This window comes from Glarea lozoyensis (genome assembly GCF_000409485.1).
Source record: "Glarea lozoyensis ATCC 20868 chromosome Unknown GLAREA7, whole genome shotgun sequence".
In the NCBI taxonomy this organism is placed as follows: Eukaryota; Fungi; Ascomycota; class Leotiomycetes; order Helotiales; family Helotiaceae; genus Glarea; species Glarea lozoyensis.
In genome coordinates this window covers 531,727-545,929 of record NW_007361002.1, presented here as the reverse complement: position 1 = coordinate 545,929, position 14,203 = coordinate 531,727, and the positions used below count along the sequence as shown (strand labels likewise).

At 47.1% G+C, this 14,203-nt stretch overlaps 6 protein-coding genes across 6 annotated transcripts; 4 read left to right on the top strand and 2 right to left on the bottom strand.

The window, feature by feature from the left end:
- Positions 1-230: 230 nt before the first annotated feature.
- GLAREA_01367 (S13-like H2TH) lies at positions 231-1,676 on the bottom strand (the record flags this gene model as incomplete). Its single annotated transcript, XM_008088583.1, has 3 exons — positions 231-969; positions 1,016-1,598; positions 1,658-1,676. The coding sequence occupies 3 exons, from the start codon at positions 1,674-1,676 to the stop codon at positions 231-233; spliced, it is 1,341 nt and encodes a 446-aa protein (XP_008086774.1).
- Positions 1,677-1,984: 308 nt separating this feature from the next.
- GLAREA_01366 (uncharacterized protein) lies at positions 1,985-2,736 on the top strand (the record flags this gene model as incomplete). Its single annotated transcript, XM_008088582.1, has 2 exons — positions 1,985-2,526; positions 2,574-2,736. The coding sequence occupies 2 exons, from the start codon at positions 1,985-1,987 to the stop codon at positions 2,734-2,736; spliced, it is 705 nt and encodes a 234-aa protein (XP_008086773.1).
- Positions 2,737-5,155: 2,419 nt separating this feature from the next.
- GLAREA_01365 (Mitochondrial carrier) lies at positions 5,156-6,228 on the top strand (the record flags this gene model as incomplete). The annotated part of the gene is made up of 2 exons (XM_008088581.1): positions 5,156-6,129; positions 6,180-6,228. 2 exons carry the CDS (start codon positions 5,156-5,158, stop codon positions 6,226-6,228), a joined length of 1,023 nt encoding a protein of 340 aa, XP_008086772.1.
- Positions 6,229-6,556: 328 nt separating this feature from the next.
- Positions 6,557-7,808, bottom strand: GLAREA_01364 (S-adenosyl-L-methionine-dependent methyltransferase; the record flags this gene model as incomplete). The annotated part of the gene is made up of 2 exons (XM_008088580.1): positions 6,557-7,647; positions 7,706-7,808. 2 exons carry the CDS (start codon positions 7,806-7,808, stop codon positions 6,557-6,559), a joined length of 1,194 nt encoding a protein of 397 aa, XP_008086771.1.
- A 207-nt stretch (positions 7,809-8,015) lies between these two features.
- Positions 8,016-10,365, top strand: GLAREA_01363 (P-loop containing nucleoside triphosphate hydrolase; the record flags this gene model as incomplete). The annotated part of the gene is made up of 3 exons (XM_008088579.1): positions 8,016-8,252; positions 8,299-9,450; positions 9,496-10,365. The coding sequence occupies 3 exons, from the start codon at positions 8,016-8,018 to the stop codon at positions 10,363-10,365; spliced, it is 2,259 nt and encodes a 752-aa protein (XP_008086770.1).
- Positions 10,366-11,599: 1,234 nt separating this feature from the next.
- Positions 11,600-14,146, top strand: GLAREA_01362 (uncharacterized protein; the record flags this gene model as incomplete). The annotated part of the gene is made up of 1 exon (XM_008088578.1): positions 11,600-14,146. One exon carries the CDS (start codon positions 11,600-11,602, stop codon positions 14,144-14,146), a length of 2,547 nt encoding a protein of 848 aa, XP_008086769.1.
- Between the last annotated feature and the right edge of the window lie 57 nt (positions 14,147-14,203).

Genomic DNA, 14,203 nt, shown 5'->3' with positions numbered 1-14,203 from the left:
TGTGAAGTAGAAGAAGTTACTCGTCTGGGCCTTCTTTCGTCACTCAATCTGACGATTAGAAAGAAACTCACAAAAAGGAGAACACGATTGGACAGAATCAAGACGGAAATGACCTGAATCGTGAGATACTCGAGTCACTCAATCCAATTAAGACTTCGAATTCTATTCCTACATTCCACCAGCATCTTCTCTTAAAATTACAAAGACCCCCTACCCAACCTATTAACTCTCTACTTTTTCACCCTCCCAGACCTTCTCCTTCCAGTCGTCGCAGTATCATCCGCAGGCTCATCTTTCACCGCTGGGGTACTTTTCGTTTTCTTCCCCTTCACACCACTCGGCTCCTCAGTTTTCACTTCCTCCTCATCCACAACCGCCGCCTTCCGCTTCTTCGAAACATTTGGTTTGGGCTTTTCTTCCTCGACTGCACTGGCCTCATCTTCAGACTCTTCCTTCACAGCCGCTTTCTTGCCTTTGGTGGGTTTCTTCGCAGCCGCGCTCTTTGCCTTCGTCTTCGAGACACTAGGTTTAGGCATCTCCTTCTCCAGCGCACTCTCATAGTCCTCATTCTCCTCCTTCGCAGCAGCCTTCTTGCTCTTGGTCGCTCTTTTCGCTTTTGTTTTCTTCGCGCCTTCCTCGCCATCACTACCCGCATCCTCCTTCTTCAGATCCCCCGCCACTGGACCAGTCTTCTTCTGCACACTCGGCACAATAGCACTAGTCCTCCCACCAACAGTAATATGCGTGATCTTAGCACCATTGGGCAAAGTGTTAGTCGAGTCTTTCTTACCCTTTCCCCAGCGATGTTTGAAAAGCCAGTCGTCAGGGAATTTGCTTGAGTCAGCTAATGCATCGATGGCTGTGGAGCAGACATAGTAGATCGAACTGTGGAGCTTTTGGATTTGCTCGGTGCTGAAGGTGTCGCTGTATTGTTCGGGGTGGAATTTGGCGTGGTATAAAACTTCATCCCTTGAAAGTATTAGTGTGATAGAAAGCACTTTGAAGGTTGACTTACCCAACCCAATTTCCAATCCCGCTGATATTAGCTTGATCTAACAGCAGAGCTTTGATCGGTACATGTTTCTTCCTCATCTTCGCCTCAAGATATTCCGCAGTAAAAATATCCTTATCAAGTACAGGATCAGGTCCATTTTCCTTTAACGGCGAAGTCTTCCTAATGTCTTCCGCAACACAATCAACCAACCGAATTCTCGCAAACCGTCTCTTATCCGTAAACGCAGCAGCTTCGCTCGGCGAGCCATCAGTTTCAAGAGTCAATTTACTCCATTTAGGCGGCCACTCTGGGTCTTCCTCGACATCTGAGCCATTCTGTCTATAGTGACCAGACTTATCTCCACGGACGTGAAACCAGCCTGCCATTCCAAAGTGAAATACCGGGTGAGGCGGAGATGACAATATGAGCCAAAAGTATTTGCCTTGCCGACCTGCATCTAGGACTTTCTTGCCGCTCAAAGCTTTTTGCACTGCAGCCCCTGAGGTACCCACCTTACCGAAGATGTTCGCATCGTCAACGGCGGTGACTTTGGCAAGTGTTTTGCCTACAATAGTCCTCTTCAGATTGTGCACTGCGCGCGCGACTGGATCATGATGTCAGTGAAGCCGATCGGGTATATAAATTGGAAGAGTGAGAGCCTACTTTCTGCTATTTCAGGCATAGCAAAGATATTTGATAGAGCAATATGATTTTATAGTTCACAATGTCTCATGAAATGGTTGCAATATGGTGTTGCGCTGCGTTTGCGCTCAAGAGCTGACACGAGATAGCCGCGAAGAAACGTGACCATCTTGGTGCGACAAACTACCTCGGCCCCACGCTATCAATGGATGGAACTACCGGCAGATCACAAGCAATTCAACCACAACCTTTGTCCTTTAACATTAGCCTCCTCCCTTATACCATCCATATCGAACCTCCATCAATCACTCAAACCCACGCCGTCCTGCCATCGGACCGTCCCCTAAAATGGTTTCCGATTCTCTCATCTACCACCCCAGCGTGGCCCATTACCTGAAATTCGTCGCAACAACCGTCGGTCGCGATAAACTCCTCCGAACACTCCAATACTTCTCGAGATTCTACGCTTGGTATCTCTTCCGCACGAATGCTACACCAGGAGAGATCGCACCTTTCGATGCGATCAAGAAACAGTTCGGGCTGGCGCGCAAATTGATGAGGGTGGGGAAGAATGTAGAGCATTTGAAAGCCGCGGCTGTAGCTGCTGATTCAAAGGGACTGGACCCTATTATCAAGTACTGTGCGGTCGGAAGACAATTGGGATATGCGGGATACTTGTCCCTTGATACGATCACGGTGTTGGATGCTGCGGGGATAAGGAAGAGCGAGGCGACGAAGAGGATTCAGAAGGAGGCTTATAGGTGCTGGATGTTTGGCTTGTTGTTCAGCACTATGAGTGGCGTCTATTCTCTATACAATCTGAGATTGCAGCAACAGAGGGTTGACAAGAAGGATGGAGAGGGTGTTGTGGCTAGTAAGAGAATTGAGAAGTATGTCGTGTGTCCCAATTTGAAGATTGTTTGCTAATATCATACAGGGAGCGAGCCGCTATCAATCTACAACTTCTCTCAGATCTCTGCGATCTTACAGTTCCTACCTCCGCTATTGGTCTGACGAGCTTTGATGATGGATTCGTTGGTTTGGCAGGAACAGTGAGCAGTTTGATCGGTGTTTATAGCCAGTGGAAGAAAACGGCTTAAGGAGAAGGAACCCTAAGATAGGTGGAAAAATGTATGTATTTTGGAATTTGGAATATCCGGTTGCTGGAGTTACCTCTCATAGTACTCGAATTGCATTTTTTTTATCCCATATGTTATTGATCTGACATCTCTATTACACACATCGTCACCCATCGTATCGTGAGTGGGACTAGGTGTACAAATGATGGAATGTGTGTTCCTCAAGCTAGCGTCAAGTTTCGTCATGTGTATCGTCTTACGGCATCCCGAGAATTGATAGGCCTATATTTGGTATTTCCAGTGGATTTAGCGCGAGGATCACACCTATTCCCCTTCTCAATGCGCCTTTTCCAAGGACATCTGAGTCGTGGATTGTAGATCACGCGATGAGGGGAGGGAAGCGATAGTACCGCATAGCACCACACCAAGAAAGATATACTTTCTAAAAACCAATACTTCAAACTAGACAAACCTTCCTGGATACTCAATCTCTCCTCTCTTAATCTCTCCTCTCTTAATCTCTCCTCTCTTAATCTCTCCTCTCTTCATCCACACATCCACACATCCGGACTCACCACTCATCCCCCCACGCCCACCCGGATGCCCTCCGCAACTTCCCACGCCCACGATAACCCACCGGAACAAACCCACCAAACTTCCTCCAACATCTTTAATACCACCAGAGCCGCGGTACACGAATTCCCCGTGGGCTTTGACAGCTGTGCTGACGGAATATTTTTCTTGACTCACAACTGGTATCTAATGTGGATATGCCTTGGGTGGAGATGGAGAAATGAAAGACCGTGAGGAATGTATGGTTTTTGTTTTATCTCCGCATGCGGAAGACCTGGATACAACGGCATGAAGTGAAAGCTGCAAGATCACCAGAGTGATTAAACATGATAATACCTCACAAGTAAAGTTTCTGGCAGTGAGGTAAAAGGTACAAAGATACAAGGCTTATCGCATTATCGTAATCGCCGGTGCGTACAGCACACGACGCTACCCCGCATCTCCAGTGTGCTAGAGAGTCCGGTCTGTTTGACGTGTACTGGACTGATATGGAATCGTGATCTATAAAATTGACTCGGAAATAAGTTGGAAAGTATGTGTAACTTCAGATCTTCTTATCCTGCAATTTCAAAGAGAAATATGTGGAAGTGAGATATGGCAATAGCTCCGTACGCAAACGGTATGTAACCCAATGAGTGAGAGAGACGAAAGAACGGCAAAAGAGGCACAGAGAAGAAGGTAACACAGAGATGTTCATATACATAAGTAGGAGTCGAATCTCGGGAACCTGCAATTCAAAAAGCAAAAGAAAACTCGGGATTCGGGGAAAGGAGGAGGTGCCTTGCTCTGCTCTGGTGATGTTCACCTGAAAGCAGAGAGATCCTAGTTTCCGGATTCAATCCTCCCAAATATGCTCCCAGAATAAACAACCACATCAACCAATAAGCACCCTCGAATTAATGAAATAGCTACACAAAACCAACGATGGTTGGTCAGTGAACCACCTAAAAGCCAAAATCCTTGGACATGAATTCCGGACTGACTTTCCTCGTGCCTGACACTGACCCCGCTTCTGGCGAAGCAAGCAAGCAGCAAGACGAGATGTGACAACCTACGGGGAGAAGGGGCCTCGACACCACAAAGCATAACTTAAAAATAAAACACGTCCCATTCACACTCCTCTTTCAACCATAAACTGTCCTGATAATTTTTCTTCATTGCGGCCCAACTATCCATCTCGACCGTCTTTCACATGCGACGTATCTCAATACATGAAATAACGCTACGCAATCAATTCCCCGACGTCTCATTCGCCCAAACCCGCGAAACGACCCCTCCCCGGGAACCAGAACTCCACTTCAGAGCCCTACGGAAACGAGAAGGAGTCGACGACAACCACGTTCTTGATCGCTCCCACGGCGAAATTCGGTAGGAAGGACCGGCGAGTGCCAGGCGCGAAATTAATTACCCTACAAAAGTGAGTCGAGCCGAGAGATGGCTTCAAATTTTCCTATTTCGCATATCTTCTTCTCCGCGACCGCACCGAGTTGCCATGGCTATTGCGTTTCCTCAAGTCCCGGGTTTGCCCAGACGTTTCGAAGCTACTCCACCATGTGCAAGAGAAAAGACCCATTTCATCTATCGCTTTTGTACCCCCAAGCTTAGATAGGAAGGAATGTAGCCAATCAGTCGAGATGCTGGGGTTTCAATACTCCACAAGACGATACTGCATTGGCTCTGCAGAGCTTCTTTCAACAAAGTTGATTCCTTGATATAATCAACATGTCTCCCTCAAAGTACCTGAATTTTTGCTTTCCCAGCATAAAAAACTGTTGGCTAACAACTTTCCTTCTTTCCGCGGGCTTTAGCCGTCAAGCTGGTTGACTTTACTATAATCTTCCACTCTCCTACTCCCCTCCCCTCTGCGATGTCGACCTCGAATTCCATCAAGCAAGCCGCTGAAGCAGCACGCGGAAAAACCACCGAAGCTATGGAAGCTACCAAAGCATTCGCAGATTCTGCCAAGGCAGATCCAATAGCTGTCAAGAATGACTTCCTACACACACCTTTCATGCGAGCAGCTCTACCATTTATCAATGGCGGTGCAGCAGGTATGGTGGCCACCACGGTGATCCAGCCAATCGACATGATCAAAGTACGACTGCAACTAGCTGGTGAGGGTGTCAAAACTGGCCCAAAGCCATCGCCATTGTCTGTGACAAGAGAAATTATAGCGGCGGGCAAGGTGATGGATCTATACACTGGTCTCTCCGCAGGACTTCTACGGCAGGCCGTATATACGACAGCACGTCTCGGCTTCTTCGACACGTTCATGAAGAAATTGACAGTTCGGGCGAAAGAGAAGGGAACTCAAATCGGTTTTGCTGAACGTGCTGCAGCGGGTCTATCGGCTGGTGGACTTGCTGCCATGATTGGAAACCCTGCAGATCTAGCATTGATCAGAATGCAGTCGGATGGACTAAAACCGCTCGCTGAAAGAAAGAATTATACTTCCGTTATTCACGCTTTGCAGAGCATCGCAAAGTCTGAAGGGGTTGGTGCACTTTGGGCTGGTGCTGCTCCAACGGTAGTTCGAGCAATGGCTCTGAACTTTGGCCAGTTAGCATTCTTCTCAGAAGCTAAACAAAGATTGAAGGACACGAATATGAGCTCGAGGGCTCAGACTTTGAGTGCCAGTGCGATTGCGGGATTCTTTGCGAGTTTCTTCAGCTTGCCATTTGACTTTGTTAAGACAAGACTGCAGAAGCAATCACGCCGAGCCGATCGAACCTTGCCGTATAAAGGAATGGGCGACTGTTTCAGAAAAGTTGCGGCAGATGAGGGAATTCTGAGATTCTATAGAGGATTCAGCACGTACTACGTGAGAATCGCGCCTCATGCGTAAGTCAAACCATCTCCGTACAAGCAATATAGACTAATGGATCAAACAGGATGGTGACACTGATTGTTGCCGACTACCTCGGATTCATCACAAAGTAACTTCCTTTGGGTGATCGAGATGGTGAGGTTAGTTGTGATTTTGGCGTCATGAGTATACATAACGGCTGGAGTCGGAGTTGGGATGGGGATTTGGATACGACCAAGATACCTGAGCCAAAAATGCCAGGTTGGTTAGGTTAATTGAGATGCTTTTAGCATAGGGCAATGTATATTTCAGAAGCCACCATGACGTGCCAGAATCCGTGCTGATCAGTCGTGGGTTCGGCTTGACAATCTTGCGCCAATTTCCATAACCATGAACGCAATGCTGTATGATTTCCATGCTCTTCGCAAACGACGGGGCGATTTGAAATGGCAGGCATTTAAATCATGAGATGTTAGTCTTTCCGTATGCTCCCCCACCTGCTTTCCTCAGTTCCAAGGCCCGTTTGTATGGAGGGGCAGTTGGCGGTTGTATAGGGTCAAGCGCAATCCGGTCTTTCGGTAAGTGATATGAAGCATCAGCATCGTAGGCAGACAAATCACCACAAGCCAAGAATGGAGCAATCCACCGTCCATTTCTTCTTGCTTCAGAATCGTCATTCGGAAGCCTGAGTTCAACAATCCCATCTATGTCTTCGTCTGTCGAGACAGCTAGCGAAGGTTTGATCGACCATGTCCCTGTTTCTGGATCTTGTAGCAGTAAGGAAGCAATGACCGGTTCCTGCTCCGCTTTTGACCTTAGGATGTTCTCTAGCTTGTCGCCGACACCAAGAGGTTCTTCTAGACTTGGTCTGTAGCCTTCTGGTGGCTGAAAATTCAAGCACACAATGAAAGCTTCAACGCTACTTGCTCGACTGGACCTGGGCTTTGATACCACTACTTTTTCAAAGAAGATGCTTAATTGGGAGTACAGAAGGTCGACATTTCTACCTCTGAAAATCTTGGCTACAAATTTTCCTCCGGGACGCAGCACACATAGAGCTAAATTCAAAGCTGCGAAAAGGAGCTGAGACTGCACGTAAATATCAAGGTCATGCAGACCAGTAACATCGGGAGCACCGTCGGATAGAACAAGATCAACAGGATGAGATGCGTGTTGTGATTTCGAGGTAGGATCATATGTCGGATCCAGTGCTTTTAGCAGAAGCGGCACTGTTGCAGGGTGAGTAATGTCTGCCTTCAATGTTATGATGCCTTGAAGCGGGCTCATAGGCTGGAGATCGATAGCAACAATCTTTACATCTTTTCTGGGCTTCAATTCGGGTGGCTCCTCATCTTCCAGTTCGATATTTCGTTGTGGTTCTGTTGGCGCAAATACACCGCGCATCATTTGTGACAGCTTGGCATCTTGATCTTCCCATGCTTGACGACCGAAATTTTCGCCTTTGATTAAGACACGGGATAGAACTTGGCTCCAGCTTCCAGGAGCAGCGCAAAGGTCAACTACTCGAGTGACGTCTTTGAAGAGATCGTACTCTATGCCATTGGGTCAGCGATGGTCAATTGTAGGCCATATGTAGTGGGTGGAAACTACCTTCATCTAATTGCAGGAGCTTGAACGCACTGCGCGCTCGCCATCCTTGCTCCTTTGCAAGTCTATAGTAGGCATCACGTTTGTCCTTCGAAGACTTACCCATGATGGCTACATCAAAGATCCTTAAACAAATGTGGTTGACGGGAGCTGTTGTGACAAAAAGTCGAAATGCCTTTAGCTGCAGGTCGGGGGTTAGCGCGGGGTCGCATCGCGCTAGTAACTTCTGCTACGAAAAAAAGTTCCAGACATCAACAAGGCAATTTATAAATACGTTGACAGAACACCAGTGCTGGAATCTGCGAAATCTGTTATGGCTTCAGAAGTAGCAAAACGTTCTGCGCCAAACACTGGAGGGGGCTCCAAGAAACGTCAAAAAATCAAATCAACAAAAGATGTTCCAACAGTGCAGAAAAGGCCGGTAGCCATAGATGCGCTGCCTTGGAATGAGGTCAAGCTGCCAGATATGTTCGATGATGCCGAAGGATTCTTTGGATTGGAAGAAGTTGAAGGTGTTGAAGTTTTAAAAGAGGGAAACAACATAAGATTCGTGAGAGCAATGACAAGAAATATTAGATACAAGCTAAATGTTATAGGTCTCCGCGAAAGCAGCAGATGTTGAGTACGAGGACGAATTCGAGGGGTTCTCCGATAACCCAGAAGAAGGTGTGGTAACCACAGCAAAAGATAAGGCAAAAGACGACTCGGTTCTCGAAGAAGGTTCACATCCATCAGATGAAAAGCGCGCAACAGAGAAAAAGGATACGAAGAAGAAGAAGGACAAGAAAGCGAAGACGAAGAAGGCTCTGGAGAAAGTCGAAAATCAAGATGGAAACGAAGGATCAAAATCTGATCACAACGAGATGAATGTTTTCAAAGCATTGGCGCAGGACAATGATGATAATGACGGGACAGATGTTACTGCTTGGTCTGGGTTGGACTTATCGGGCAACATGCTGTCTGCTCTTTCAATATTGGGTTTTGCTAAACCCACCCCAATTCAGTTAGCAGCCATACCAGAAATTCTAGATGGCCATGATGTGGTGGGGAAAGCCTCTACAGGATCTGGAAAGACCCTGGCTTTTGCAATTCCCATAATTGAGAGCTGGTTAGAAACATATGGAGAAATGGAGGACGAAGACGAAAAGAATGTCCGTCTGCCGACAGCGCTGATTCTGTCGCCTACCAGAGAACTCGCGCATCAGTTGACAGAACATATAACCGCTTTATGCAAAGGGCTTGATAAGTCACCATGGGTAGCCGCTGTGACTGGAGGGTTATCTGTACAGAAACAACAACGCCAGCTGGCAAAGGCTGACATCATAATCGGAACTCCTGGGCGTCTTTGGGAAGTGATGAGCTCAAGTATTGAACTGTCAGCTTCATTCAAAAAGATTAAGTTCCTAGTAGTCGACGAAGCGGATCGGCTGCTTACTGAGGGTCATTTCAAGGAAGCGGACGAGATTTTGACCGCTCTAGATAGACAACAGGATGCCCAGGAAGGCGACGAGGACGAAATTCCAAGTCGACAGACACTCATCTTTTCTGCAACATTTCATAAAGGGCTACAGCAGAAACTGGCTGGAAAGGGGAAGCAAGGGTTGATGGATGATAAGGAATCCGTGGAATATCTTCTTAAGAAACTAAACTTTCGAGAAGAGAGGCCAAAATTTGTGGACGTCAATCCAGTTTCTCAAATGGCCGAAGGGTTAACAGAGGGACTGGTAGAGTGCGCAGGCACCGAGAAGGTATGTTTCTACCGAACTTTTTGAAGCAAAATTTAATTGTCGCAGGATTTATACCTATATTCCCTACTTTTATATCATCCAAATCAACGCACCCTGATCTTCACTAATTCAATCCACTCGGTTCGCCGTTTGACCCCTCTGCTCCAGAATCTCAATATCCCTGTATACGCTTTACACTCTCAAATGATACAAAAAGCTCGATTACGATCCATTGAGCGATTCTCGTCTCCTAAGTCTCCTGGATCAATTCTTGTTGCTACTGATGTTGCCGCGAGAGGTTTGGATATCGGAGGGGTACAATTGGTCATCCACTATCATCTTCCGCGAACGGCCGATATGTATGTCCACCGATCGGGTCGTACAGCTCGAGCCGAAGCCTCGGGATCCAGTATACTGCTATGCGCGCCTGAAGAAGTCGTAGGAATGCGAAGACTTGTGGCAAAGGTCCATGCCCAGAACGCGATTTCTGGTGGCGGTAACAAATCCAAATACTACATGAGGTCTCTGGACGTAGATCGAAAGGTGGTTGCAAGACTCAAGCCACGGGTTACCTTGGCCAAGAAAATTGCAGATAGTAGTCTGGCTAAAGAGAAGAAAGGCCATGACGATGACTGGGTGAAGAAAGCTGCAGAGGAGTTAGGTGTGGATTACGATAGCGAAGAATTTGAAGCTGCTGGCGGACAGAGAAAAGGCAGAGGGACGGGTCGAAAGTTGAAAGAGAAAGAAGCAAGAGCTCTTACTAAGAATGAGCTTGGAGCTTTACGGGCGGAACTGAAGAGTTTGTTGTCTCAGCGTGTAAACGTTGGTGTTAGCGAGAGGTATTTGACATCAGGGTCTGTAGATATCAATGAGCTTTTGAAGGGGGCGAAAGGAGAATTCCTGGGGAAGATTGACGGGATTGGTATGGAGACTTAGACGAATTGACAATTTAATGAATATTCAATCTAAGCATACAATATCGGTCGTCGTCCGGCTTCTGGCTTGAAATACTTTTGGCTTTCACTTCTGTAGGTCGCGAATGAGGTGACGCTACATTTGGTGCTGTTACTTCTGAGTGCTGACGCATGTTGAATTGGCGGATTTCTAGGTTCGCGAGGGGTGTCGTTTGTTGCCAACATGGTACCTGAGGTCGTAGATCAACTGCTCTTGAGCACGCGGGAGTCTCCCGCCGCGAGTGGGTGCTTTCCATACTCAAAAGTAACAATACTGTTGGCCACTCGAAACAGTCCCAGCCTCCCTTCAACTTCAACAAATTTGTCAGGTTGCCCAAATAATCTTGCAAGTAGTTCCATGTTTCGAGTCGATGGTTCCATGTAACTACCATTTGTAGGATTTTCTCCCGGACCTATGAGAATCTCGTCTGAAAAGTTAGGCTGCGCACGTTTAGGGCAAAGCTTCTCATCAATTTTCGCGGGTGATGGCCATTGTTCCAACCGCCAGAAATATTTGTATGGGCATACGAGCATAGAACTCGTGAAACACAATTGATGACATTCTGGATATATGGTGGTTCTATAGCGACGCATTCTGGGAGAAAGTTTTTGAAGGGTCAGAGGTGTGGCAAAGGAGCTATTATGGTTATATTTGGTAAGTTATCCGCTGATTTGTAGAACAAGGCAGGGCTATTCTGAGATATTGAGCAATTTATAGAGAGATTTGATATCTAATGCAGCGATCAGAAAGTTCTATCCATTATGAGCCCAACACTTTCCAATCATAAAATGAGAAGTGATCCAAACGTTTCGGGATAAATGACCAGAGGCATGAGTTAGTTATTAGTTGCCAATGTAGGACCGATGGAACTAAAATCACTGAGTGGAAAGTCATCGCAGAGTCATGTGAGAAAAGCTTGAATGACTGTATAGCTCGTTTTCATTGTCTAAAATGTTAAAAGCTTGAGAGCGGGGAGTTTGAGTTTGCTATCTTAAAATAATTAAGTGTGCTCCAATTGATCCCATAGAGTCTTCGAAATTTAGAAAGAGATCTGAGGTAGACTTCTTGTACTAACATGTGTCTAGAGATGTCGGGTGGTGGAAGCGAAGAAGTTGTGTGGGGCCGACTCGTGCTCACGCGTTTCGACGCGTCTCAACGTGATGACGTTTGTAGATCTCGGATTCAAGACAACCTGGAATTCTGCACTCCGACAATCATGGCACCAAAAAGAAGAGTCAGCGCACCTGCGGGTCGTGTTTACAAGTCTAGTACCCCTCTGCTTCAGACCAAACTGCCAGTTCCCAAGAAAAGGATCACATATGGGAAACAAGCGGGACCTCGGGTCCCAAAAGTCGATAATACCCTGACCCAGATGGATTTTGTGTTTATGGACCGTCTGGACAATGACGAAAACGAGGATGAGCGGGACGAGGAAACTGGATTTGACGCGACAGAAGAACAGGATATGGTTGAGAAGGCATCGAGGAAGCGGAGTCGGAAGAGAAGGAAGACTACTGGTGATGGGCCTTCCGCGACTCCTCAGTATCATACGCAGACTATCACTCAGCTTGACTGGAGCTTTAGCTCAGCATATGATGAAGAGGAGGACGTTACAGCCGAGGAACCTTCGAAGGGCGAAAATGCGAAGGGACTGCCTACAGAACAACAGGAGGAGGAGCCAGAGCGTGATATCTTTAATAGACCAACTTCATCTCAATCTAAACCTTTGAGGAAATCGAAGCGTGTTACAGAATCAAAGAACAAATCGCCCACGAAACCACAGTTGGAACCCAAAGCAAACCCTTCATATTCTATGCCTCCGCCTCAGACTCCCCGGCGCCGATTGCCACGCGAAATTCCTTCCTCTCAGTCTCCGGCCACACCTATTTCGGGAACTCGGACACCTCTGAGAGAGCATCCTATAAACAGTACACCCATACCTTTCTCTACTGGTAGGACCTTGCATTCGAGTCCTCTGAAGCGTCCACCGCTTGTGGTACAAGACACGTTCGAGACTACCACAGATACCAGTACGCAGATACGTTCAACTCCTTCCAAGCGCTCTAGTCCCGCGAAAAGTGTTAGATTTTATATACCTGAAGAACAATCAAATGGATCTGGGGTAGAGGAAAATCTAAATACGGCAGATGCAGGCGATGATCATCATCCACTGTCTCCATCTTACGAGAAAGGATCTGATATATTCCAGCAGTCGAATACACCGGGGCCCCAGCCATTTGCAGAAATACAAGATTCCGACGCAGAAGAATATGAAGAGCAGGACGACGAGTCTCAAGTAGAAGACTTGGCCGCATCGTCTCCGACACACGACTTGGAACCAGTTAATGACCAGGTTCACATTGAACAAACAGCTGTTGTTTCAGCGGAGGAGGCATTGGTGGATGGAGAGTCATCGGCGGACCGCGACAGTGGTTCAACATTAGTTACAGATTCTGTGATACCAAATACGGGCACTGACGATGGTGGTGCGGAAACGTGCTACGGCGAAATTGGCCTAGAAACACAATTTGGATTTGACCAACTTCATACCTCCAGCGTCGACAAAAACATTCCAAGTGGTCACGACGTACTTACCGAGGAAGCCGATCAACCTTCAAGTCAATCTTCAATGATCCGGACTCAAATGGAAAGTCAACGTCTCTCCACTCAACAAGTGTATGCAATGAAACCTAGAACAATAGACTCGGATATCTTTATCTCTGTAGCACACACACAAGTTTTAGAATTCTTGGATAGAAGCAGAGACCATCTTACCAGGGCTTGGGAAATTCCACCAAGGACGTCGAGAATATGGATGTACGAACCTAAGCCAGCGTCGATCCTCCGATATATGGCAGAGATCGGTCCCATTAAACGGCCAGGCCATCTTACCAATGAGGATGGGAAAGGAAATGCAGACTTCAACAAAAAGAAGGCCAGCAGCAAGTGGACGGCTTGTGAGATCATCGAAATCTATGAGCTTGCCGATCCACTCTCTTTATCCAGGCTCCAAGCCAGCGAATGGCTGATGCAAGGCCCCAGGAAGTTCGATAGGGTTCCGCCAGCTGTGCTTGACCAGTTGATGGCCAACTTAATGGCGCCTATTTTTGCCACGGCAGAGGATGAAATTCTTCCTTCCTCTAGAACTGACACCCAAGAGGTAGAAGCCCAACTTATGAGTACAACCCAGCAATACCACGGATCGAGCGCCCAGAACTCATCGACATCTGTTCCGCTTTCATCTATGCCGTCCAGTCCACCTCTCAAGTACCAGGTCAAAACGGTAGTTGGCCACGTTGACAGGTCCTCTCGTGATATTTCTACGGCCTCGGAGCACAGCACTGAAAGTCATCGTTCTAACATTTCTGCTCTTGAAATTGTGACCGAAAGCTTGGAAGATGAAGAAAGGATACCATCTAGCCAGCATTCAACCCCTAGAAAAGGCACACAGATTCGTCCTTCTCAGGCAACAACTGTCGATCTTACCCAGACACAAGATCTAACTCCTCGCCAGCAATCACCCAACGAAGTTGTCTTTGAATCGCCAGTGCGGGTTGCTCGCTCGAGCTCGCCACTCAGACTTCCAACACCTAGGAAATCTCATAATCGTGAGCAAGAAGCACCAGAGTCGCTCGTGCCTTTCTCTATGGCATCATCACAGCTTTTGAATAGGATGGAAGCGTTGCCGGATAGCTTATTGGCGGATAGTGTGTTCGTCGAGCCACCGTTTGTTGTAGATTCTGATGACGACTTGGATGATTAAGCCTGTCACTTAATTGGGTATTGAGAGTTTATATGTCTTGGATAAGGCAGGCATAGA